The sequence below is a fragment of the Nymphalis io genome, chromosome 19 (assembly GCF_905147045.1).
Source record: "Nymphalis io chromosome 19, ilAglIoxx1.1, whole genome shotgun sequence".
Classification (NCBI taxonomy): Eukaryota; Metazoa; Arthropoda; class Insecta; order Lepidoptera; family Nymphalidae; genus Nymphalis; species Nymphalis io.
In genome coordinates, this window is record NC_065906.1 from 4,878,062 (window position 1) to 4,901,594 (window position 23,533).

Sequence of the window (23,533 nt, forward strand, 5' to 3'; positions counted from 1 at the left end):
TGATTTCGCTGATAGTTGTGACGAAAAATTTAATGTTTTAATTATCAATTGTACAATTATCTTCGTTTTTAATTAGAATACCATGAGTAATCTACCAAATTAAATTCAATTACAAAACATCACAGGATAAATTAAAAAGAACAAATAAAAAACGGTATATTTTTTAAAACGTCGAATATATTTTGTTAAAAACCCTAATTTTTTTAAATGCCTTTAACAAGTATAGAGTAACGAGAAAGACTTAACTGGGTCCAGCTATAGGTAAGAGAAACTTGATTGGTCTCTGACAAATAATCAACTTTGGGTGTGGAAATAGCATCAACTTTCACCATTACATACGTAACCCGCACATCGTTTGGAACCTAAAATATTTAATATTTCATTTGAAAACAAAGCAAAATAATTAATAAAAAATAGTAACAAAAATCAAAGATAGTTAGGGATCAGTAAATTATATTTAAGTCATGGTTATCTATTTCCTTCCTTCTTAAGTCCACGCGAGCTGGTTGTCGATGTCACCGCCTAACTGTGACATCAATTCCATCGCGAACAAAGAAATTTGGCAACTCCTTTCTTTGTCGCACTTCCAAAAAATGGAATTCCTTACCAGCTCACGTGTTCCCCTCCTCTTACAACCCGGGTTCCTTCAAACGAGGCGTGAAGAGGCATCTTGCGGGCCGGCAAGGCGAAGGCGGCTAGTGCAGAACGTTTTTCCCGTCTGTACTGGCCGTCGTCGCGTTTGGACTCTACTACCACTTACCATCAGGTGGAGTAGAGTCATTTGCCCTCCCGGCGAATATATATAAAAAAAAAAAAAATTACTAAAAATATTTCAATTGTCAACATGTTTTAACATGTTATGATCCCAAGGTAATAATAATAATAATGTCCTCCAAACAGATTTCAAACTATTAGAGTGCACTAACTTCCAGACTCCGGGCTGCGACTGAGAATTTTCTGACAGAAAAATCCAATAACTTTTTATTGGCCCGACATGGGAATTGAACCCAGGACCTCAGGGTCTTCGGCCTTACATCAAGCCAATAGACCAACGAGGCATATCTGTCGTCTTTTTAAATAACTATCATAGTAATTATGTTCTCACTTTAATAACTCTCGAAAGTGGTAATTTACGTATGTGAACGATTTCAACTCAAATCTTGCAATGATTATCGCCATCAAATACTAGTTACCATCCTCGGATTCACCTGCTTATAAAGGGAAGGAGGGGGTTATGCTTATAAGGTTATTAAGTTATCCATTTGTTTTTTATTTCAGCACAATAATACTTACGGGTATATTGTGTATCGTCACTGGCTGAAATAATGGAATAATTCCGTCGTACTGATATATCACGTCACCAAAATCTTGGCCTGTTACGAAACATTTTAATTATAATTCTAGGCTTAACAATATTGTACATCTTTTTTTGTTATAATCACATACTTAATTTTGCGAAAAAAAAAACTACGACTAATGTCGTGTCACTTACCGAATTCAAATATATACTTCCCCGCTAGAACATGGCTTATAGCCAAGAGAAAGATTAGAGAACTCAAACATTTCATTATGTAAAACATGTAAAACTGACACGTTGATTTAAACAGTTATACAAATACTACTATTAATTATAAAGAAAAGCTATTAGTTCAAGTTAAACAACCAATAAGTACGGAAATAAAAGTTAATTGATTTGAAGTCAACTATATTTTATTGTTACATTTTAATTATACTCGGTATTGGTTACGCTTTGTTTTTTTATAAAAACTAATAATAATGAATGTATTAGGTATATATTTGTATTTAAAAAAAGGTTAAGCACGTCATGGTGGAGACAATTCTGTTATTATTACACCAGAATTAGCCAATTCTGTGGATAGTTCGCTCGATAAGTTGTGGCTGCAGAGCTGGTAAGTTGTGATGACGGCGTTGCCAAGGAAGCGTCCGCTAGGGTCTTGGCGTACGACGTGCATGTAATCGTCTCCTAGAGTAAATTGCACCTGCGGAGGCGCGGCCCAATCGCACACAACCGTGACCTCCTTGTTCACAGATGGCGGGTTCATGCAGTACATCTGCAACAAGTAAAATATTTTAAAGCCTAACTATTTTTATTATGATGTATTCCTATCTATATAGATTCGCCTTGCCTCGCTCTGGGTAGCAACGACTACAAAATTAACTTATTAATACGATACACGATACAATACAAAATTATTTATTGTACACCAATGAAACTTTAAAAATAAATACGGAGATGTTCTTATCGGTAAGACAGTCTTCCAGCCAAACTTTAGGCAAAGAAAATATTTAAAAAAATTCGTACATGTGATAAATGTAGGCATAATGAAATTACAAGAACTTTAAAAATAAATTAAAACATTATTTTGTGTATGAATACATATTATATACTTATTGTATAAGTTATTATTATTTATTCTATGTAATAAAAATACAATGAATTTAAGTTTTTGATGGGTAGACATTATAGCGCTCGGTACACGGTACGCGCTAAGAGTTCGAGCGTCAGGTGACGTCACCGTAAGATTTGTTATTGTTAGTACATTAATGTGTGCATGTGATCCGACATCATACATGTTCATATAGCTACATTTTTATGTCGGCTTTTTTTAATGTAAATTATTATTTTTATAAGGCATATCATTTATTTATGATATTTTTGAGAGCAAAATACTCTCAAATGTTAATATTTCATACCTGTTGATAAGCTTCGCGCTGGCCGGGAATGATATAGGCTGTGGGATAATCCAACTTAAACCGAGAAACGTAATCTGTATCTGAAAATCAATAAATATTAATTTGTATTATTTCTAGAATATTTGTAAATATAAATTTACTTTTCTTATATATTAAGTGATAAGAAACGGTTATAAAATATAAGTTTAATTATAACAATTTATAAACTTAATAATTTATCTTCACCGTCATTCTGAATTCAAAACTTAAGAAAGTTATACTGAATTAGTTATTTTTCGTATTTATGACAAAAAAAAGAATTTATTGACCTCTGCTTACCTTTCGTTACTTGGGTGCAATGTGGCGGCGTGTTCTTCTTTTTTAATTTTCCTTCAGTTATATTTAAAACAGTTATGGACAAAATAACTACAAATAATATACGAGACATAATTTACTGGCGTTACATGAAACAATAATCGCAAAACTATTTCGATGAACTGACTAAGCGGTCGATTGTATAAATAAGGAAAGTGGGAACTGAGTATTATCTGTAGGTAAGCCCATATATTTCATATGGTTTCAAAATTTAGCTTGAGATTTTAAACTTTATTGCCTTTAAAATAGAAGCTAAAACTATAACAAATACGGTCATTCGTTTATCGACTATGCTGTCATTTATTTGACCAATTATTGGTCTCATTTTATCCAACAACGCTGGATTGAATAACGTTATAAAAACAATAACAATTCCGTTGCTGTTTTCGCAACTTTTAATAAATTTGTATCAGTTAATGCGTGTCATCATTTTAATAATAAATTAATAGTTATCATAAGTACGAAACTGTGTTTGTTTGTTACGCTTTCATGTATTAATTACTCAACCGATTAACATTAAATTTTGCACAAGCTTCTCGCACGCGTGTTAATCGGGGGCTATAACACGCGGGTGAAGCCGCGGACAGAAACTTGTAATAAATAACATTATTTTTGAATAATTATATATTTTTCATTATAACAGCATGTTTAAGTGGATTTCATGCTTTCACCAGTAACAGCCTTAAGGTTTTCAATATCGTACCACAATTCAGCATGGTACAGGGCTGCGGTCTCCACTTCTATTTCTGCAGCTGCCACTGAAAAGTGCAATATAATGTATAAAATGTACACACATTACAACATACAGTATTTTCATTATAGTATAAACCTTACACAAATAAGGAATATAATGTTATAACAAATTTATTGATTCGAAAATAATTATTTTTAATTAAAAAAGGACTGTGTTATATATGAAAAACGGATATACTTATGATTCGGTGTTGGGTACACCTTAGCTACATATGTGTGTAACACCTACACAATAGCGAATGAGATTTTTACTGAAGCGTACTATTACGAGAGAATAATTATTCTAAGCGGCGTACCTTTTACTTGGAATCAATTTCTTGTTTAAGTACTTATGTTGATATTTAAATTTTGGATATAATAATATTCGGACAGTGTCTATGTGTGTAGTAAATCCAGATTATCCATTCGCGATTACTCGCGAATGTGAATTGTAACTTGTTGGTGAACCATGACAGAAAGATGCCTGATCTTTTAGTTTGGTTGCAACGCTTAATAAATCTAATTCACAATCGTTAACTCATTTTTTTATATTATTCTATGAATGAACAACTACTACGATAGCTGCTGTTATTTTCAAAACTTACTTCTAAGGTTTGTTACGATTGCAACGTTCTTTTTCATCCGTGCTAAGTCGTAATCAATTTCTTGTTGCACGATATCATAAAAATCAGGATTGTTAACATCAATATTTGGCAAAGTTTTAAGCTGGTCTTCGTCATTGTTCATTATATTTGATTTAAAATATAATATTAAAAAAACTATGATCAACTTAAGTTCGCGGTTATTTTGATACAGATTAAAAAAGCATCGAGATCTAATTGCGATAGCCTAATAGTTAAATAATAAAAATATCCAGAATATTTAAAAATATTTATTAATTAGATTCGTAAGATTAGGTAAGTTAAGCTTATGTTACGTTTAGGTAGGTTTTAATCACTTCATATTTTACTAGATGTTTTAGTTGTCATATACGTATACAATCAAGATAACTATTAAAACACTTCAAATATATTTAATCTGTGTTGTCAATATGAGTATTTCTGTATCTATATTTTAAAAATGTATAAATGTCAATGATTTCGAATATCAACACTCAAGTCAAATTTGTCATTGTCATTTACTGTCACGCGTCCTTTGTGCAAATTTAGATGTGAAAACGACAAAAAATACATAATTTAAAGTGTCTGTAACCATTTTACTGATGTTTTCCTACGATTTTTTTTGAGTTTGAAGTGAATAGAAAAACTATTAAAAATGATGAGTGACGACGATCGCGACATTGATATTGAAAGTGATGTAGGTGTTTTCCTGATTCATTTTACTTATCAAGACCGTGTTTATTTTATTGTCTATCATGTTTATGTAATTTGCAGGCTGAAAATGACTCGGATTCTCGACCACACGCCAGGAGTAGCTTAAGTGGAAGTGGATATTATTCTCAGGTAGCACATTATGAATTTTAATTTATTTAAAATATTTATCTAATTGTTGGTGGTGTTTGTGCATCCAAGGTGACGTTATGGTTAGTGAACATTTGGTTTTATTTAAATCTCAATACCTATAGTATGATCTCACCGAAACAAACTTTTAATTTTAAGGCAGAAAAAAGAGCACACCATAATGCATTAGAGAGGAAAAGAAGAGATCACATAAAAGACAGTTTTACATCATTGAGGGATTCTGTACCAGCACTTCAAGGAGAAAAAGTGGCAAGTGTATATATTTATAAATTATTCTCTTATAAAATAGTTTAACTTTTATTATCATTTAATATCATGGAATATGAATGTGTGAAACAAAGCTATTTATATGGGAACCTATAGCACAACAAACTGGTAAATCTAAATCTAATAAAATGTTTGTTTGCACAACAACACCAAATGTTTTGAATCAAACAAAACACTCAAAAACTAAACCCAAATATTTTGAGTCAAACAAAAACTATAGGAAAATTCATATGTTAAAGATCTCCAAGTTTTACACAATAGAGCCAAAATAGATATAATGTACATAACATATTGATAATATACTTTAATTTTTTAAAGGCAAGTCGTGCACAAATTTTGAAAAAGGCTGCAGAATATATACAATTCATGAGGCGGAAAAACAACGCTCACCAACAGGACATTGATGATTTAAAAAGACAAAACAGCATACTAGAGACACAGAGTAACGTTGTTTTTATTAATTATTATTAATTTCAATGTTATTAAAGTTCTAAATGTATAATGTTTTAATTACAAGCTTTATTATAAGTTCATCTGTTAGTATGTAATTTTGGGGCTGGTGAGTATGATAAAGTATAATAAAGTATATTAGTATGTTTATGGTTCATACATTAAAAAAAATTATTGAAAGAGTTTGTGTTGTTTTAAAAAATGTTTAGGATAGAACATGTAGCCTTGAGTTCTCATTTTACAGTCTTCTTTCTCAAATTTTTATTAAACTGCATTTGATTTTTTATCATTACATAAAATATATAAATTTCAAATCGGGAGTATTAAAGTAGATTGTAAATGCATGCGGAACTTATATTAATATTTATAGTGAACCATTCTATGTTGTATGTAAAATATTTATAATTATTCATATGTTTTTTTTTAGTACGAGTACTTGAAAAAGCAAGAGCAACTGGAAACTATATGGACGCACATGAACTAGGTATTGGAATCAAATCAGAAGGCAGTTCACATGACACAGACAGTTCGGACGGAGAAGGTACCACTAGGAGAGTCAAGAAACTCAAAATAAACAGTGTTAATGTGTAATTATAATAATAAATAATCCAAATGATAAAGTATAAGGCAATTTAGCTGTAATGGCTATTTTAATAAATCAATATATTTTGAGATCTATTTTTACCAAAGAACCAATTCTGTGGTTTTTTTTTAACTAAAAATTGCCTTCTAATTTACACTTTGGTCTAGCAATAATATTTTTTAAGAATATTTTAAGCTGAATATTCTTATGGAATAACCTAATATTAATGTACAAAATCAAGCTTTATAGAAATTAATATTGGAGTTTCATTCAATTTAATATTTGATTATTATCTGTTTTCAACATGTGAGCTAATTTATACATTCAATTGTATTGACTATTTTCTTTTGGAGGGATGACGTAAAAAAAGTATCGATTTTTTTTTTTTATTATTGAGTACAAAATTATTTGGGTTGACAATAAGAATATTCATGGGGTTATTTAAGTAATGTTAGTCTTCTTGAACATATTTGTTATTATTTTTCATATTGTCACATTCCTGTCACATTGTATAATAAAATAATTATAATGTTATGATCAAATGTTTACATTCAAATTGGATTATTTTGATTTATATAATAAAATGTTTTAGTTACAACAGTAATTACGTTTTTAGCCTCAGTTCTAGAAGACTAAAATAAAATAGATTAAGAAGTAATATAAAAATACTCCTGTTTTTAATTGTTTTATTTAAACATTCAATACATATTTGAGTATATTAATAAGTAGATGGTCAAATGGTTATACTAATTTTATACTGATTAAAACGATGAGACAAATATTCATGATTCCAAATTGTAGAACGTTGAACGAAATAATGATAAAGTTAAATTAAAAAGCATGTTAAAAGTACATGCTTATAAATATAGTAAAATTTGATGAAATTTCAACATGCATATATATGGTTTATGTCAAATTATCCCGATGGATTTTTGGTCCCGCACGTGTGCTTGGCAGCTGTAAAAACGAAAAACAATTATTACAATATGTAAGGTAATTTTAATAAAATTGAATATAGTGCTATCTATTGTCTATGGAAAGCCAATATTCAGTTTATTATTATATATTTTTTTACGATATTTACATCCACAGGGTTAAATTACTATAATAGTTTGTCATTCTAGTGGCTAGCATATAAGCCTGTAGATTGAAGGTCTTGGGTTAAAATTTTAGATCGAGTTCAAAAAAAAATATTTCCGGTTTCCATTTTAGGATTTAAGTTTTTTTTAAACTAAAATTTGGTAAAATTTCGAATTAAATACTTTTTGACTGGGCTAAATTATTGAGTGTTATTAAAACATCAGCTCTTAAAAAAACAAGTTACACGTTACCGTTTACAGTACAGGTTACAGTTCTATCGCAATGTTGTTTACAATTTAAAAAAAAAAATACTTTAATTCGTTTCAACAAGGTTTCAGAAACAAAATCGCACTATAAAATTACAAATATCAAGTATCTTGTTCAAACAGCTCTATGGAGAAATTATATTATAGTTGTAACGCAATACTTACTATCCCTTGGGTCTGCTAAATACGTATAATCATGTTTCCAACTACGGATTGTTCCCATATGTCCTGGGACTTGAGGTACTAGAGTGTAATTATTTTCAATTGCATTCTTCTTAATCATGCCGATGACTCCAAGACCTAGACCTCCTAATAACACTGCGTGATTGCTGCCTAAATAGTACGCCAGAATTGGCCCACAAGCAAACCCACCTATAAAAAAGAATTTCATTATTTTATTGCAGTTATATAAATACGAATAATTTAAATTAGAATACATAAATGTGAATCTTATGCTATAAATACTTAGTCCTCGCGGTAAAAAAATATACTGCGGAGTAGCGTGGCGTATTAAGATATAAATTATTCTCGAACAATTCAATGCCGAGTCTCCACTACATTGATCGGCGTAAATCATTTGTGCTTTGTAAATTACCTAAATTAAAATATCTACAACAATTAAATATAAACAAAAAAATATGCACATAACAAAAGTAAAATTTCGCATTGTACTAGAGACATTGTAGTTAAGGAATCCCACATTGTGTCAATCTTCACGCATTGGAGCAACGTGGAATGAGCTCCAAGCCTTTTCCACTTAAGCAGAGGATCCCTTAGCCCAGCAGTTGGACATTCACAAACTATTGTAAGGGCAGAGTTTACCTAGTGAGTGATTGACTGGTAGTTTTCTTGCAGTTCTTCACTTGCAGTTCTATACGATCGACTAATTACTACATTTCATTAAAACATTTGTATTAATTTACCGATGAAATAGTTTAGTATATCATCTTTTCCTCGTAATAGTTGAACTCCATTAGCAACGCTTGCGAAGGTTGCTCCCATCATGACTAGTGGTACTGTGTGGTAGGCATACCTTTTTAAAGTGAACGAAAAATATTACGACAAATGTTATTGTAAAAGAGTAAAGTATTATTATTAGTTAAAGTACATATAAACTAGAACGTAAGAATTGATTAAAATAACAATAATATTGTGAGTGAGTAAGCAAGAGTAAATAATGGCCCAAAGACAATATCTTAGTTCCCATGCCTGGTGGCGAAGGTGATCCATTTGTCAGCCTGCCTACGTATTGTAAATAGAAAAAAAAGATGATTATCCACCAAAATCGAATGATGAAATAGACATCGCACCTAAGTTTGCACACAACTTTGCGTAAAATCGTATCTGCTACTCAGTTACATAGGGGACAGTTTATTTGTTCAAGCAGTGGATAACTCAGAATAGCACCCGGCTTCTAGGGTGTAACCGGGTCTTACCCACTAAATTCAGAGGCTGCTATATCGTGTCGATATAATGCATCCATGGACCACCTAATCTATCCTGGTGAGGTTATCTACTGTTAGGAAGCCGAAGGAATGTTAAACATTATCTAGTAGTAAGTTTATTTAATGTATATACACAGATGATTGAAATTTTATCGTCACTGGCGCAGCCCAGATGTATGCGTAATTTCATCTTAATCGTTCGATTTTTTTAAAAATTAATTGCATGCCAATGTTAGATATAACCAAAACCAATACATACAAGTAAAATAAAATTAAAAAAAAATTAGACGTTCACATTTAGTCTATTTTAATATTATTTATACCCAACATATTTATATATACTTATGTTTGTAAAGTTGTGTATGCTAACCGTCTCATAATAGGCCCCAAGCCAACAGCGTGCGAATACATTAAGACATCGTAAGTAGACAATATCAAGCCAGCTATACCTCCGTATCGACTCGTTACTAGAATCTAGCACATTGAAATATTTTATAAGTGTAATATAAAAGTAAATACAATATGAAAAAGTATGAAATGTTTGCCCCTGACCTTGATTATATTGAAAATTGTACAATAACAAATATATCCAAAAAAACCCACCGAGTTTCTTTCGCCTGGACTTCTCAGGTCAGGTTAATCAAAAAGGTCAATATGCGTAGTGATTAAATAATTCTCTAAAAATTTTTCTAAGCTTTGTTTTTGAGAAAGTTAATAAAAAAAAAAGAAACTTTACCTTGTCGAAAACATCACAGCCGTCAGGTGTATCATAATAACGGTAATATTTACGTTTAGGTCGATCCTTACACTCACAAGACATTTTTGAATATTTAAAAAAAAAATTGATACCTAAAATTTTCGATGACATAAAATATCAAAAAATCTTTTTAAAAAAATTTCCGGACAGTTAAGATAAAAACTGTTTTAAAATAGTTATAGCATAGTTACTTATTGAAATCAAATTAGTTCGATAAGTACCCCACAGCTGCGCAATGCCTTCCTCTCCTCATAGGTTTATCACGTTTTCGAGAAATAATAGGAATTCCATGCACAATATACGGCCGAAAGCGGAGGACATCTATAAAACAATGTGCTATCGCTTAGTTTTATAATCTTATTATTGCACACAAATGATCATATGAGGAGTAAGCTTAGCTAAACAAAAATTAAAAAAAAAGTTTATATATAAAAGCAGAATGAAGATCAGGCGCAACGGTTTTCATATTAAACCAGTAAACTGCGTAGCTCGCTATTAAGAATTTATTAACAAAATACTTATTATAAAGGAATTTACTGGATAGTTTAAACTCAAAATGATGAGTAACAATTATACTTTATATTGTTTTTATTTTTTATTTTTATTTTTTATAGAATATTAAGGCGGACGAGCATATGGGCCACCTGATGGTAAGTCATCAGGTCATGGTCACCAACGCCCATAGACATTGGCATTGTAAGAAATGGTTAACCATCGCTTTCATCAACAATGCGCCACCAACCTTGGGAACTAAGATGTTATGCATCTTGTGCCAGTAATTACAATGGCTCACTCACCCTTCAAACCAGGAACACAACAATACCAAGTACTGCTGTTTTGCGGTAGAATATCTGATGAGTGGGTGGTACCTACCCAGACGAGCTTGCACAAAGCTCTATCACCAGTAAAGTTTATGTATAAAAGCAGTCTTAGATAAAATAGTTAATATTAAAAAATATATATACGTAAGTATATATCCTTATCATTTTAAACATTTAAATAAGTGATAGAATTATAAAAACTTTTTCTATTTACAATTATTTTATAATAAAGTTAATAAATTAAGTTACATTTTTCTTGATGAATAAAATAAATTCGATTTTCAACGGACGAGAAGTCGTTAATATCTATAACAAAAATATGTTATTTAATATATAAAATATAAACACGCGAAGATTTTTACAAACAGCATAGTGTTTCATGACATGTAATATATCTTTCGTGTCTAACTATATCTAATTTTGCAATTGTATATTTATAACTGCCTGCGCTTTAAAAACTGCCATTTCACACGCGTTGAAAATTTGGATTATTTATATCAGTTATATACACATATCGAGTAACTAGTAAAGATAAAATGATGAATGTCTAATTAGCTAAATACTAGAATAGTTTGCCATATTCGTTAATTGTGACTACTCAGGGTCATTTCTTATAATATTTGTCAATAAAAAAGCTGCCTAAAGAATAGAAGAAGATATTAGCGCGATAAAAATATCATCCATTAAACTCAGATTTATAATAAAATAATTTTGTAAGGACAATGCAATGCATTCGTTTGAAAAAAAGTAAGAAATAAGATGTGAAAATGTGACCCAAAGATTGGGCTCAGTGGCTTGCTTTGGGAGATGCAGTCTAAAAGGAGATGAACACGACCTGACGATGGTGAATATTTGAAAAAAGAATACCCTTTTATAATAATAGAAGAATACTTACTACCTTATGTATTATAAATATCATTTGAAGGAGTTGCAGGAGGCTAGGAATTTTCGGGCTCAGCTTTTATTCGTTTTGATGATTTTGATACTTTGCTATTTCGTCTTTTTCGTGTGTTTCCAACAATAATATCATTCTCTTCATTACTTTGCACATCTTCCCAATCAGATATGCGTTGTTCGATAGCTTCAACTGAAATTATTATAAAATGTCAGCAACGACTACACAAATACAAATAGGTATATCATAGAAACCATCGAAGTGAAGAAAAATTAAGGAAATCAGCAAGTAAATGTCACAAAACAACGATATCTTTCAGACAATTTAGGGTGGGCGACATTTTATTATTATATGCGCCTATTTCTGGAGTAACCAACTAATAAAAATATTCAAAACAAAGGTATACACTCTCCATTACTATTTAAAATATATGAAGTAATAAAAAATTGAATCGTTTGAAACTCACTTTGTCGCATTACACCGTCTCAATTCAGCAATATTGTTTGCAGTGTTTTTTTCAGTAGTCTTTCGAATTTGACTGATGACGGCGGCAAAGATTTCCGAGTTGTTCATCCTTGGAAGCCGGAATTTATACAACATATTAATATAGACAAAAAGGCCTTTACTTTGAAGTCTAAGGAAATAATTTGTGGAGAACACACACACACAATAATAATATTAATTACAACGCAACACCCGAGTGAACGATGTTATTAAAGAGTACCAATAGCCTGTGCCTACGCGCCGCCTACGATAGTCGCAGCGTGCAGTGACTATTTATTTACGCTACCCTCAACTTGCGATATTACGATCGTCCTTAAATAATTTCTTTTCTCTTCTCTTTCTTTCTCTTTCTCTCCATTTAATTATATATTAATGTAATTCCAAGTATTTATTCTGTGATGTGTAGAAAACAGTTTAATTAATAAATACCAAATAACTAGGTACGCTTTTTTTTTACGAGGAGGAAAGGCATTTACGCCTCCCGCCCGGACACGACCGGTACGGGTATGTGGGACTCACGGGGTAGAAGGCCACCGTCCTACCCACTAAAACCTTCTCAAATCAAATTCAAAAATAAATTATACAATAAAAAGGGGTTAGAAACATTAAATTGTGTCAGAGCATGCATTTTATGATGAAAACACGCACTAAGAAAGGTTTTTTTCCATCTCTGAAGGGATGAAGTAAGGAATGAACAGTTGTATGGAAGCCCGTCATCATTTCCCTCCGCGACCATCTGCGTGAGGGTGAAGAGGATGTGTTGCTGGCCCTGTACGCGGACGACAGCGCATTCTTTTCGTCGTCCTACCACCAGATCGTCGCAATAAATAAGATGCAACGAGTGTTGGATCTGATACCGGATTGGCTAGACAAGTGGAGGATGGCTGTCAACGTCGATAAGACGGCCGCTCTGCTTGTCGGTGCTGACAAGCCGATGCGTCGGCTCACCCTTCGAGGCCAGGACGTGGGATGGCAGACCTCAGTCTGCTACCTGGGGTGTCACTTGGACCGCAGGCTGCGCATGATACCCACCGTTAATAAGGTGGTGAGTCATGCCGCGGCTGCCCGGTCTAAGCTGCACACCCTCTTCACGTCGCGGCTTCCATTAAAGACCAGACTGAGGGTCTACGGTGCCTACGTCCGCTCGCGCCTGACGTATGCGGCCCCCGCCTGGTACGCACTCTGCTCAGCGTACCAGAAGCGGAGGATTCAGATCCAACAGAACCGATGCCTACGCTTGATTGTAGGAGCTCCGAGGTACGTCAGAAATGATGTCATCCATAGAGACACCAGGACGCCCACCGTGGAGGAGTTCGTCCGCAAGCTCGCTCGCTCGCTATTTGCTAAGGCAGATAGCAGTGCGAGCGTACACCTCCACGGTATAGCACCACTTCATGCCAGACCACCTGAGGGGCGTCCGTTACCTCGTGAGCTCCTATTGTCGCCGACCATCAGCGCCGATGCAGGCATCGGTGAAGAGGAAGACGACGATCTGGAGACGCGGTAGGACGACATAACCAGTGAACAACCAACCAACCATTGAAGAAAGATAGCCACTGGGTCACAACGACCCTGGCCCTATGGGCCTAAAAGAATCGACACGACGGTCGAACCGTCGGGGAGGACCATCCCGGGTAGGGGGGGCAACCCCGAGGCCCGTACCCAGACTGGCCTAGGCCAGCCAGGAGGACCATTGATTGATCTACGCCTCAAACAGAACAGATAACAAATATCGAAACAATGAATGCCGATTCGATATTTTAAAAATTACGGTAATTAGATTAGGTAAAATAAATACAATATTTTATTAAAAATAAAATATTGATGATTTATTTTTAATAAAATATTGATAAATTAAAATTTATAAGGTTACACGATTCAGAAATATAGCACACCGCCATCAAATACATATATTATAAAGACAAAAACGTAACGTTTGTATAACTTTTGATAGACTCAACCGATTATTTAACCAAACAAACTTTCAAGCCCTATTACGTGGTGACTTTAGGAAAACTCTGATTTGCGAATTTATTTTATTTCTAACCAGAAGCTTGTATATGAAATTTTATACTTCTAACTTTGAAAATGACGGGCTTCCATACAACTGTTCATTCCTTACTTCATCCCTTCAGAGATGGAAAAAAACCTTTCTTAGTGCGTGTTTTCATCATAAAATGCATGCTCTGACACAATTTAATGTTTCTAACCCCTTTTTATTGTATAATTTATTTTTGAATTTGATTTGAGAAGGTTTTAGTGGGTAGGACGGTGGCCTTCTACCCCGTGAGTCCCACATACCCGTACCGGTCGTGTCCGGGCGGGAGGCGTAAATGCCTTTCCTCCTCGTAAAAAAAAAGCGTACCTAGTTATTTGGTATTTATTAATTAAACTGTTTTCTACACATCACAGAATAAATACTTGGAATTACATTAATATATAATTAAATGGAGAGAAAGAGAAAGAAAGAGAAGAGAAAAGAAATTATTTAAGGACGATCGTAATATCGCAAGTTGAGGGTAGCGTAAATAAATAGTCACTGCACGCTGCGACTATCGTAGGCGGCGCGTAGGCACAGGCTATTGGTACTCTTTAATAACATCGTTCACTCGGGTGTTGCGTTGTAATTAATATTATTATTGTGTGTGTGTGTTCTCCACAAATTATTTCCTTAGACTTCAAAGTAAAGGCCTTTTTGTCTATATTAATATGTTGTATAAATTCCGGCTTCCAAGGATGAACAACTCGGAAATCTTTGCCGCCGTCATCAGTCAAATTCGAAAGACTACTGAAAAAAACACTGCAAACAATATTGCTGAATTGAGACGGTGTAATGCGACAAAGTGAGTTTCAAACGATTCAATTTTTTATTACTTCATATATTTTAAATAGTAATGGAGAGTGTATACCTTTGTTTTGAATATTTTTATTAGTTGGTTACTCCAGAAATAGGCGCATATAATAATAAAATGTCGCCCACCCTAAATTGTCTGAAAGATATCGTTGTTTTGTGACATTTACTTGCTGATTTCCTTAATTTTTCTTCACTTCGATGGTTTCTATGATATACCTATTTGTATTTGTGTAGTCGTTGCTGACATTTTATAATAATTTCAGTTGAAGCTATCGAACAACGCATATCTGATTGGGAAGATGTGCAAAGTAATGAAGAGAATGATATTATTGTTGGAAACACACGAAAAAGACGAAATAGCAAAGTATCAAAATCATCAAAACGAATAAAAGCTGAGCCCGAAAATTCCTAGCCTCCTGCAACTCCTTCAAATGATATTTATAATACATAAGGTAGTAAGTATTCTTCTATTATTATAAAAGGGTATTCTTTTTTCAAATATTCACCATCGTCAGGTCGTGTTCATCTCCTTTTAGACTGCATCTCCCAAAGCAAGCCACTGAGCCCAATCTTTGGGTCACATTTTCACATCTTATTTCTTACTTTTTTTCAAACGAATGCATTGCATTGTCCTTACAAAATTATTTTATTATAAATCTGAGTTTAATGGATGATATTTTTATCGCGCTAATATCTTCTTCTATTCTTTAGGCAGCTTTTTTATTGACAAATATTATAAGAAATGACCCTGAGTAGTCACAATTAACGAATATGGCAAACTATTCTAGTATTTAGCTAATTAGACATTCATCATTTTATCTTTACTAGTTACTCGATATGTGTATATAACTGATATAAATAATCCAAATTTTCAACGCGTGTGAAATGGCAGTTTTTAAAGCGCAGGCAGTTATAAATATACAATTGCAAAATTAGATATAGTTAGACACGAAAGATATATTACATGTCATGAAACACTATGCTGTTTGTAAAAATCTTCGCGTGTTTATATTTTATATATTAAATAACATATTTTTGTTATAGATATTAACGACTTCTCGTCCGTTGAAAATCGAATTTATTTTATTCATCAAGAAAAATGTAACTTAATTTATTAACTTTATTATAAAATAATTGTAAATAGAAAAAGTTTTTATAATTCTATCACTTATTTAAATGTTTAAAATGATAAGGATATATACTTACGTATATATATTTTTTAATATTAACTATTTTATCTAAGACTGCTTTTATACATAAACTTTACTGGTGATAGAGCTTTGTGCAAGCTCGTCTGGGTAGGTACCACCCACTCATCAGATATTCTACCGCAAAACAGCAGTACTTGGTATTGTTGTGTTCCTGGTTTGAAGGGTGAGTGAGCCATTGTAATTACTGGCACAAGATGCATAACATCTTAGTTCCCAAGGTTGGTGGCGCATTGTTGATGAAAGCGATGGTTAACCATTTCTTACAATGCCAATGTCTATGGGCGTTGGTGACCATGACCTGATGACTTACCATCAGGTGGCCCATATGCTCGTCCGCCTTAATATTCTATAAAAAATAAAAATAAAAAATAAAAACAATATAAAGTATAATTGTTACTCATCATTTTGAGTTTAAACTATCCAGTAAATTCCTTTATAATAAGTATTTTGTTAATAAATTCTTAATAGCGAGCTACGCAGTTTACTGGTTTAATATGAAAACCGTTGCGCCTGATCTTCATTCTGCTTTTATATATAAACTTTTTTTTTAATTTTTGTTTAGCTAAGCTTACTCCTCATATGATCATTTGTGTGCAATAATAAGATTATAAAACTAAGCGATAGCACATTGTTTTATAGATGTCCTCCGCTTTCGGCCGTATATTGTGCATGGAATTCCTATTATTTCTCGAAAACGTGATAAACCTATGAGGAGAGGAAGGCATTGCGCAGCTGTGGGGTACTTATCGAACTAATTTGATTTCAATAAGTAACTATGCTATAACTATTTTAAAACAGTTTTTATCTTAACTGTCCGGAAATTTTTTTAAAAAGATTTTTTGATATTTTATGTCATCGAAAATTTTAGGTATCAATTTTTTTTTTAAATATTCAAAAATGTCTTGTGAGTGTAAGGATCGACCTAAACGTAAATATTACCGTTATTATGATACACCTGACGGCTGTGATGTTTTCGACAAGGTAAAGTTTCTTTTTTTTTTATTAACTTTCTCAAAAACAAAGCTTAGAAAAATTTTTAGAGAATTATTTAATCACTACGCATATTGACCTTTTTGATTAACCTGACCTGAGAAGTCCAGGCGAAAGAAACTCGGTGGGTTTTTTTGGATATATTTGTTATTGTACAATTTTCAATATAATCAAGGTCAGGGGCAAACATTTCATACTTTTTCATATTGTATTTACTTTTATATTACACTTATAAAATATTTCAATGTGCTAGATTCTAGTAACGAGTCGATACGGAGGTATAGCTGGCTTGATATTGTCTACTTACGATGTCTTAATGTATTCGCACGCTGTTGGCTTGGGGCCTATTATGAGACGGTTAGCATACACAACTTTACAAACATAAGTATATATAAATATGTTGGGTATAAATAATATTAAAATAGACTAAATGTGAACGTCTAATTTTTTTTTAATTTTATTTTACTTGTATGTATTGGTTTTGGTTATATCTAACATTGGCATGCAATTAATTTTTAAAAAAATCGAACGATTAAGATGAAATTACGCATACATCTGGGCTGCGCCAGTGACGATAAAATTTCAATCATCTGTGTATATACATTAAATAAACTTACTACTAGATAATGTTTAACATTCCTTCGGCTTCCTAACAGTAGATAACCTCACCAGGATAGATTAGGTGGTCCATGGATGCATTATATCGACACGATATAGCAGCCTCTGAATTTAGTGGGTAAGACCCGGTTACACCCTAGAAGCCGGGTGCTATTCTGAGTTATCCACTGCTTGAACAAATAAACTGTCCCCTATGTAACTGAGTAGCAGATACGATTTTACGCAAAGTTGTGTGCAAACTTAGGTGCGATGTCTATTTCATCATTCGATTTTGGTGGATAATCATCTTTTTTTTCTATTTACAATACGTAGGCAGGCTGACAAATGGATCACCTTCGCCACCAGGCATGGGAACTAAGATATTGTCTTTGGGCCATTATTTACTCTTGCTTACTCACTCACAATATTATTGTTATTTTAATCAATTCTTACGTTCTAGTTTATATGTACTTTAACTAATAATAATACTTTACTCTTTTACAATAACATTTGTCGTAATATTTTTCGTTCACTTTAAAAAGGTATGCCTACCACACAGTACCACTAGTCATGATGGGAGCAACCTTCGCAAGCGTTGCTAATGGAGTTCAACTATTACGAGGAAAAGATGATATACTAAACTATTTCATCGGTAAATTAATACAAATGTTTTAATGAAATGTAGTAATTAGTCGATCGTATAGAACTGCAAGTGAAGAACTGCAAGAAAACTACCAGTCAATCACTCACTAGGTAAACTCTGCCCTTACAATAGTTTGTGAATGTCCAACTGCTGGGCTAAGGGATCCTCTGCTTAAGTGGAAAAGGCTTGGAGCTCATTCCACGTTGCTCCAATGCGTGAAGATTGACACAATGTGGGATTCCTTAACTACAATGTCTCTAGTACAATGCGAAATTTTACTTTTGTTATGTGCATATTTTTTTGTTTATATTTAATTGTTGTAGATATTTTAATTTAGGTAATTTACAAAGCACAAATGATTTACGCCGATCAATGTAGTGGAGACTCGGCATTGAATTGTTCGAGAATAATTTATATCTTAATACGCCACGCTACTCCGCAGTATATTTTTTTACCGCGAGGACTAAGTATTTATAGCATAAGATTCACATTTATGTATTCTAATTTAAATTATTCGTATTTATATAACTGCAATAAAATAATGAAATTCTTTTTTATAGGTGGGTTTGCTTGTGGGCCAATTCTGGCGTACTATTTAGGCAGCAATCACGCAGTGTTATTAGGAGGTCTAGGTCTTGGAGTCATCGGCATGATTAAGAAGAATGCAATTGAAAATAATTACACTCTAGTACCTCAAGTCCCAGGACATATGGGAACAATCCGTAGTTGGAAACATGATTATACGTATTTAGCAGACCCAAGGGATAGTAAGTATTGCGTTACAACTATAATATAATTTCCAACAGTCAGGACAAATTTAACGAATTAAAACTCATTACAATCCGGACATGTTTTTATGTTACAAAATCTAAAGACAATACTGAACCATTCAAAGATACCAACCGCCAGGGCAGCTATTACACTCTCAAATATTCTCAGCGGCCCGGACTTCACAAACACCAACAACTCATAACAAAACTAAACAAAGCTAGTCAACGACTCAGCACATACTACGAAACCAAACGACATACTCTCAAGTTCAGAAAAATCTGCACAATCTGCATGACCATCAACGATAGCTTCACGACCGTGAACTAACATTAAAGGAGTAAACGAAGTGACATCATTCATCGAAGTGTTCATTGCAAATTGAATCAGTACCGACTAAAGAAAAAACGGCTGTCATAACAGTACGGTTATAACGCTCAACAGTATTTTACTATGGACAATACACAGGACCAAAATGAATTTGAGAAAAATTATACTTAGACAGTAACAATTGTAATTCATTACCTACAGCCACCACGAATTTATACCTCATAAACTAACTCATCCTTATGAAAGAAATTAAAATTAATTGGACGATCCTTCATTTAAAAAAAGTATTAAAGCGTATGATACAATAGCTAAAAGCAAGAATTAAACTTAAATGATCACAAGCCGCAACGCTTAACAAAAATATAACACAGTAAGAGACTTAAAGTAAGTTAAATAAACTTAACCTTAAGCTAATGCCAGACACAATAAAATAATAATATCAGCAACATTATAAAATAAGTATGAAAATAGGAGTATAGAATGCAATGCAGTTAAAGATGCAAACACTCAAACAAAAAAAAAAAAAAAAACAAAATTCTAACTTATGACAAACTTTTTGAGAGCAAAAGATCACAAAAATGCTAAAAATACTGTCAAAGGCCTCAAACGTTGAGTGCCAAAATTGTCAAGGGGTGCACGTGTGTAAGGGATTCGGTCCACCAAGACTGCTACATTAATTAACCTGTCATAAAGATTATAAAATTTTAATAATATAATTTACAACATAAACATCAGGGGTGGGCCGTTGACAGTATCTGGTCAATTAAGTTCACATTAATAAATTAAAATATTATAAGTGTTGTAGCTGCAGGTGAGTTGGCATCGGTTAAAATTTAGATACATTTAAATAGATAAGCAGGATAGTGTAAACCCTGAACGCAGCGTCACAATGAGTGAGCAAATAAATAAAAGCAGTGCGAAGCAGCAGAAAGCACCAGCAGCAACAGCAGGCCACTGGACAAGCAGCCTCTCCTCTACAAAACAGCAGAGCCTCCAACAGCTCCAAATCAGCAACAATTCGTCAGTTGAATCCACCGAACAATATTATATTACTTTGTAATGTATACAAAGTATATATTAAATTTAAAAAAAACAGCCTGTGAACAAAACATCATATTACCTATCTTGAATAAACACTAAGAACGTCCTAAGAGTGCCCTAGACACAGGTATAAAGAAAAATAAGTTATTAAAATCAAGTGATAACTTAGACAATTGAGGTTATTATAGTTAACTGTTAAAGTTTCAAAACATGGAAAATTATTCCTTAATTAGCAATAAAATTATGTTAAAAAGCAAGAACTATATTTAAATTAATGAAACAAAGCTTTTAAACAATTCGAATCATATTATGATTTGACCCAGATCATTTAATACATTGACGAAGTGTATGTTCAGTTTTTGAATAAAATATAAAGAAATTGATAAAAATAAATCCTGACTCACGTGGGATATTGATTATTGAATGTAATTTATGCATCAACTCACCTCAGGAGTGTTTAAATATGTTGAAAGAAGGCAATATATGACTTATATTGCATGTGGCACGGTTTTGATACAAAGACTGGAATTAAACGAAGAATCGATTAAACACCACTCAAATAACAAATAATATGCCTCGACTAATCGAATACAATGTGTTTTACTTACGGTTTGGTATCCCGAACCTCTCAAATAAGTTTTACGAAGTAGATGACGTAGGTAACCCTCCGTTAGTATAATTTTCTATATAATCTGAAACGAACATAAAAACCAATATACGATATGTACAAACAATTTATTCAATGCCAATAATCCACTACATTAAACGAATATACAGGTACTTACAAAAATGAATATATTTAATCGTTTAAAGCTGACATACGTCGATAAGCGACCGGCGCCTGCTCAACGATCAAAAGGACGACTACCAACGTAGTGCTGCCATCTCTCTGTAGAACGTAGAACAAACTTTTAGTTTCTCTGATTTCCATAGAGGCGTAGACAGAGAAACTAAAAGTTTGTTCTACGTTCTACAGAGAGATGGCAGCACTACGTTGGTAGTCGTCCTTTTGATCGTTGAGCAGGCGCCGGTCGCTTATCGACGTATGTCAGCTTTAAACGATTAAATATATTCATTTTTGTAAGTACCTGTATATTCGTTTAATGTAGTGGATTATTGGCATTGAATAAATTGTTTGTACATATCGTATATTGGTTTTTATGTTCGTTTCAGATTATATAGAAAATTATACTAACGGAGGGTTACCTACGTCATCTACTTCGTAAAACTTATTTGAGAGGTTCGGGATACCAAACCGTAAGTAAAACACATTGTATTCGATTAGTCGAGGCATATTATTTGTTATTTGAGTGGTGTTTAATCGATTCTTCGTTTAATTCCAGTCTTTGTATCAAAACCGTGCCACATGCAATATAAGTCATATATTGCCTTCTTTCAACATATTTAAACACTCCTGAGGTGAGTTGATGCATAAATTACATTCAATAATCAATATCCCACGTGAGTCAGGATTTATTTTTATCAATTTCTTTATATTTTATTCAAAAACTGAACATACACTTCGTCAATGTATTAAATGATCTGGGTCAAATCATAATATGATTCGAATTGTTTAAAAGCTTTGTTTCATTAATTTAAATATAGTTCTTGCTTTTTAACATAATTTTATTGCTAATTAAGGAATAATTTTCCATGTTTTGAAACTTTAACAGTTAACTATAATAACCTCAATTGTCTAAGTTATCACTTGATTTTAATAACTTATTTTTCTTTATACCTGTGTCTAGGGCACTCTTAGGACGTTCTTAGTGTTTATTCAAGATAGGTAATATGATGTTTTGTTCACAGGCTGTTTTTTTTAAATTTAATATATACTTTGTATACATTACAAAGTAATATAATATTGTTCGGTGGATTCAACTGACGAATTGTTGCTGATTTGGAGCTGTTGGAGGCTCTGCTGTTTTGTAGAGGAGAGGCTGCTTGTCCAGTGGCCTGCTGTTGCTGCTGGTGCTTTCTGCTGCTTCGCACTGCTTTTATTTATTTGCTCACTCATTGTGACGCTGCGTTCAGGGTTTACACTATCCTGCTTATCTATTTAAATGTATCTAAATTTTAACCGATGCCAACTCACCTGCAGCTACAACACTTATAATATTTTAATTTATTAATGTGAACTTAATTGACCAGATACTGTCAACGGCCCACCCCTGATGTTTATGTTGTAAATTATATTATTAAAATTTTATAATCTTTATGACAGGTTAATTAATGTAGCAGTCTTGGTGGACCGAATCCCTTACACACGTGCACCCCTTGACAATTTTGGCACTCAACGTTTGAGGCCTTTGACAGTATTTTTAGCATTTTTGTGATCTTTTGCTCTCAAAAAGTTTGTCATAAGTTAGAATTTTGTTTTTTTTTTTTTTTTTGTTTGAGTGTTTGCATCTTTAACTGCATTGCATTCTATACTCCTATTTTCATACTTATTTTATAATGTTGCTGATATTATTATTTTATTGTGTCTGGCATTAGCTTAAGGTTAAGTTTATTTAACTTACTTTAAGTCTCTTACTGTGTTATATTTTTGTTAAGCGTTGCGGCTTGTGATCATTTAAGTTTAATTCTTGCTTTTAGCTATTGTATCATACGCTTTAATACTTTTTTTAAATGAAGGATCGTCCAATTAATTTTAATTTCTTTCATAAGGATGAGTTAGTTTATGAGGTATAAATTCGTGGTGGCTGTAGGTAATGAATTACAATTGTTACTGTCTAAGTATAATTTT

The 23,533-nt window shown here is 32.8% G+C and overlaps 6 protein-coding genes and 4 long non-coding RNA genes across 12 annotated transcripts; 4 read left to right on the forward strand and 6 right to left on the reverse strand.

Moving 5' to 3' along the window:
* Positions 1-157: 157 nt before the first annotated feature.
* Positions 158-1,639, reverse strand: LOC126776056 (uncharacterized). Its single transcript, XM_050498324.1, has 3 exons — positions 1,493-1,639; positions 1,294-1,373; positions 158-362 (listed from the first exon to the last, which is right to left on the reverse strand). Exons 1-3 carry the CDS (start codon positions 1,578-1,580, stop codon positions 204-206), a joined length of 327 nt encoding a protein of 108 aa, XP_050354281.1. The 5' UTR covers positions 1,581-1,639; the 3' UTR covers positions 158-203.
* Positions 1,640-1,692: 53 nt separating this feature from the next.
* Positions 1,693-3,266, reverse strand: LOC126776055 (uncharacterized). The gene is made up of 3 exons (XM_050498323.1): positions 3,034-3,266; positions 2,716-2,795; positions 1,693-2,072 (listed from the first exon to the last, which is right to left on the reverse strand). The coding sequence occupies exons 1-3, from the start codon at positions 3,140-3,142 to the stop codon at positions 1,824-1,826; spliced, it is 438 nt and encodes a 145-aa protein (XP_050354280.1). The 5' UTR covers positions 3,143-3,266; the 3' UTR covers positions 1,693-1,823.
* A 451-nt stretch (positions 3,267-3,717) lies between these two features.
* On the reverse strand, positions 3,718-4,596 carry LOC126776168 (uncharacterized). Its single transcript, XM_050498467.1, has 2 exons — positions 4,407-4,596; positions 3,718-3,827 (listed from the first exon to the last, which is right to left on the reverse strand). The coding sequence occupies exons 1-2, from the start codon at positions 4,546-4,548 to the stop codon at positions 3,718-3,720; spliced, it is 252 nt and encodes an 83-aa protein (XP_050354424.1). The 5' UTR covers positions 4,549-4,596.
* A 341-nt stretch (positions 4,597-4,937) lies between these two features.
* LOC126776137 (protein max) lies at positions 4,938-7,258 on the forward strand. 2 transcript variants are annotated; one of them, XM_050498437.1, is made up of 5 exons: positions 4,938-5,118; positions 5,196-5,264; positions 5,421-5,537; positions 5,868-5,991; positions 6,427-7,258. In XM_050498437.1, the coding sequence occupies exons 1-5, from the start codon at positions 5,077-5,079 to the stop codon at positions 6,588-6,590; spliced, it is 516 nt and encodes a 171-aa protein (XP_050354394.1). In that variant the 5' UTR covers positions 4,938-5,076; the 3' UTR covers positions 6,591-7,258. The 2 variants fall into 2 exon arrangements, with proteins under 2 accessions (XP_050354394.1, XP_050354395.1); XM_050498438.1 differs by having other exon boundaries at positions 5,421-5,531.
* A 64-nt stretch (positions 7,259-7,322) lies between these two features.
* On the reverse strand, positions 7,323-10,498 carry LOC126776136 (NADH dehydrogenase [ubiquinone] 1 alpha subcomplex subunit 11-like). 2 transcript variants are annotated; one of them, XM_050498436.1, is made up of 6 exons: positions 10,352-10,498; positions 10,110-10,222; positions 9,744-9,847; positions 8,852-8,961; positions 8,094-8,300; positions 7,323-7,539 (listed from the first exon to the last, which is right to left on the reverse strand). In XM_050498436.1, the coding sequence occupies exons 2-6, from the start codon at positions 10,191-10,193 to the stop codon at positions 7,499-7,501; spliced, it is 546 nt and encodes a 181-aa protein (XP_050354393.1). In that variant the 5' UTR covers positions 10,194-10,222; positions 10,352-10,498; the 3' UTR covers positions 7,323-7,498. The 2 variants fall into 2 exon arrangements, with proteins under 2 accessions (XP_050354393.1, XP_050354392.1); XM_050498435.1 differs by having other exon boundaries at positions 10,110-10,498.
* A 721-nt stretch (positions 10,499-11,219) lies between these two features.
* Positions 11,220-12,594, reverse strand: LOC126776138 (uncharacterized). Its single transcript, XR_007669935.1, has 3 exons — positions 12,313-12,594; positions 11,850-12,038; positions 11,220-11,257 (listed from the first exon to the last, which is right to left on the reverse strand). It is a non-coding gene; the product is annotated as an uncharacterized LOC126776138 (long non-coding RNA).
* A 2,317-nt stretch (positions 12,595-14,911) lies between these two features.
* Positions 14,912-16,286, forward strand: LOC126776065 (uncharacterized). The gene is made up of 3 exons (XR_007669931.1): positions 14,912-15,193; positions 15,468-15,656; positions 16,249-16,286. It is a non-coding gene; the product is annotated as an uncharacterized LOC126776065 (long non-coding RNA).
* A 721-nt stretch (positions 16,287-17,007) lies between these two features.
* LOC126776169 (NADH dehydrogenase [ubiquinone] 1 alpha subcomplex subunit 11-like) lies at positions 17,008-19,743 on the forward strand. The gene is made up of 6 exons (XM_050498468.1): positions 17,008-17,154; positions 17,284-17,396; positions 17,659-17,762; positions 18,545-18,654; positions 19,206-19,412; positions 19,520-19,743. Exons 2-6 carry the CDS (start codon positions 17,313-17,315, stop codon positions 19,741-19,743), a joined length of 729 nt encoding a protein of 242 aa, XP_050354425.1. The 5' UTR covers positions 17,008-17,154; positions 17,284-17,312.
* A 1,489-nt stretch (positions 19,744-21,232) lies between these two features.
* On the reverse strand, positions 21,233-21,632 carry LOC126776195 (uncharacterized). The gene is made up of 3 exons (XR_007669937.1): positions 21,570-21,632; positions 21,393-21,476; positions 21,233-21,306 (listed from the first exon to the last, which is right to left on the reverse strand). It is a non-coding gene; the product is annotated as an uncharacterized LOC126776195 (long non-coding RNA).
* Positions 21,633-21,801: 169 nt separating this feature from the next.
* Positions 21,802-22,201, forward strand: LOC126776194 (uncharacterized). The gene is made up of 3 exons (XR_007669936.1): positions 21,802-21,864; positions 21,958-22,041; positions 22,128-22,201. It is a non-coding gene; the product is annotated as an uncharacterized LOC126776194 (long non-coding RNA).
* Positions 22,202-23,533: the final 1,332 nt, after the last annotated feature.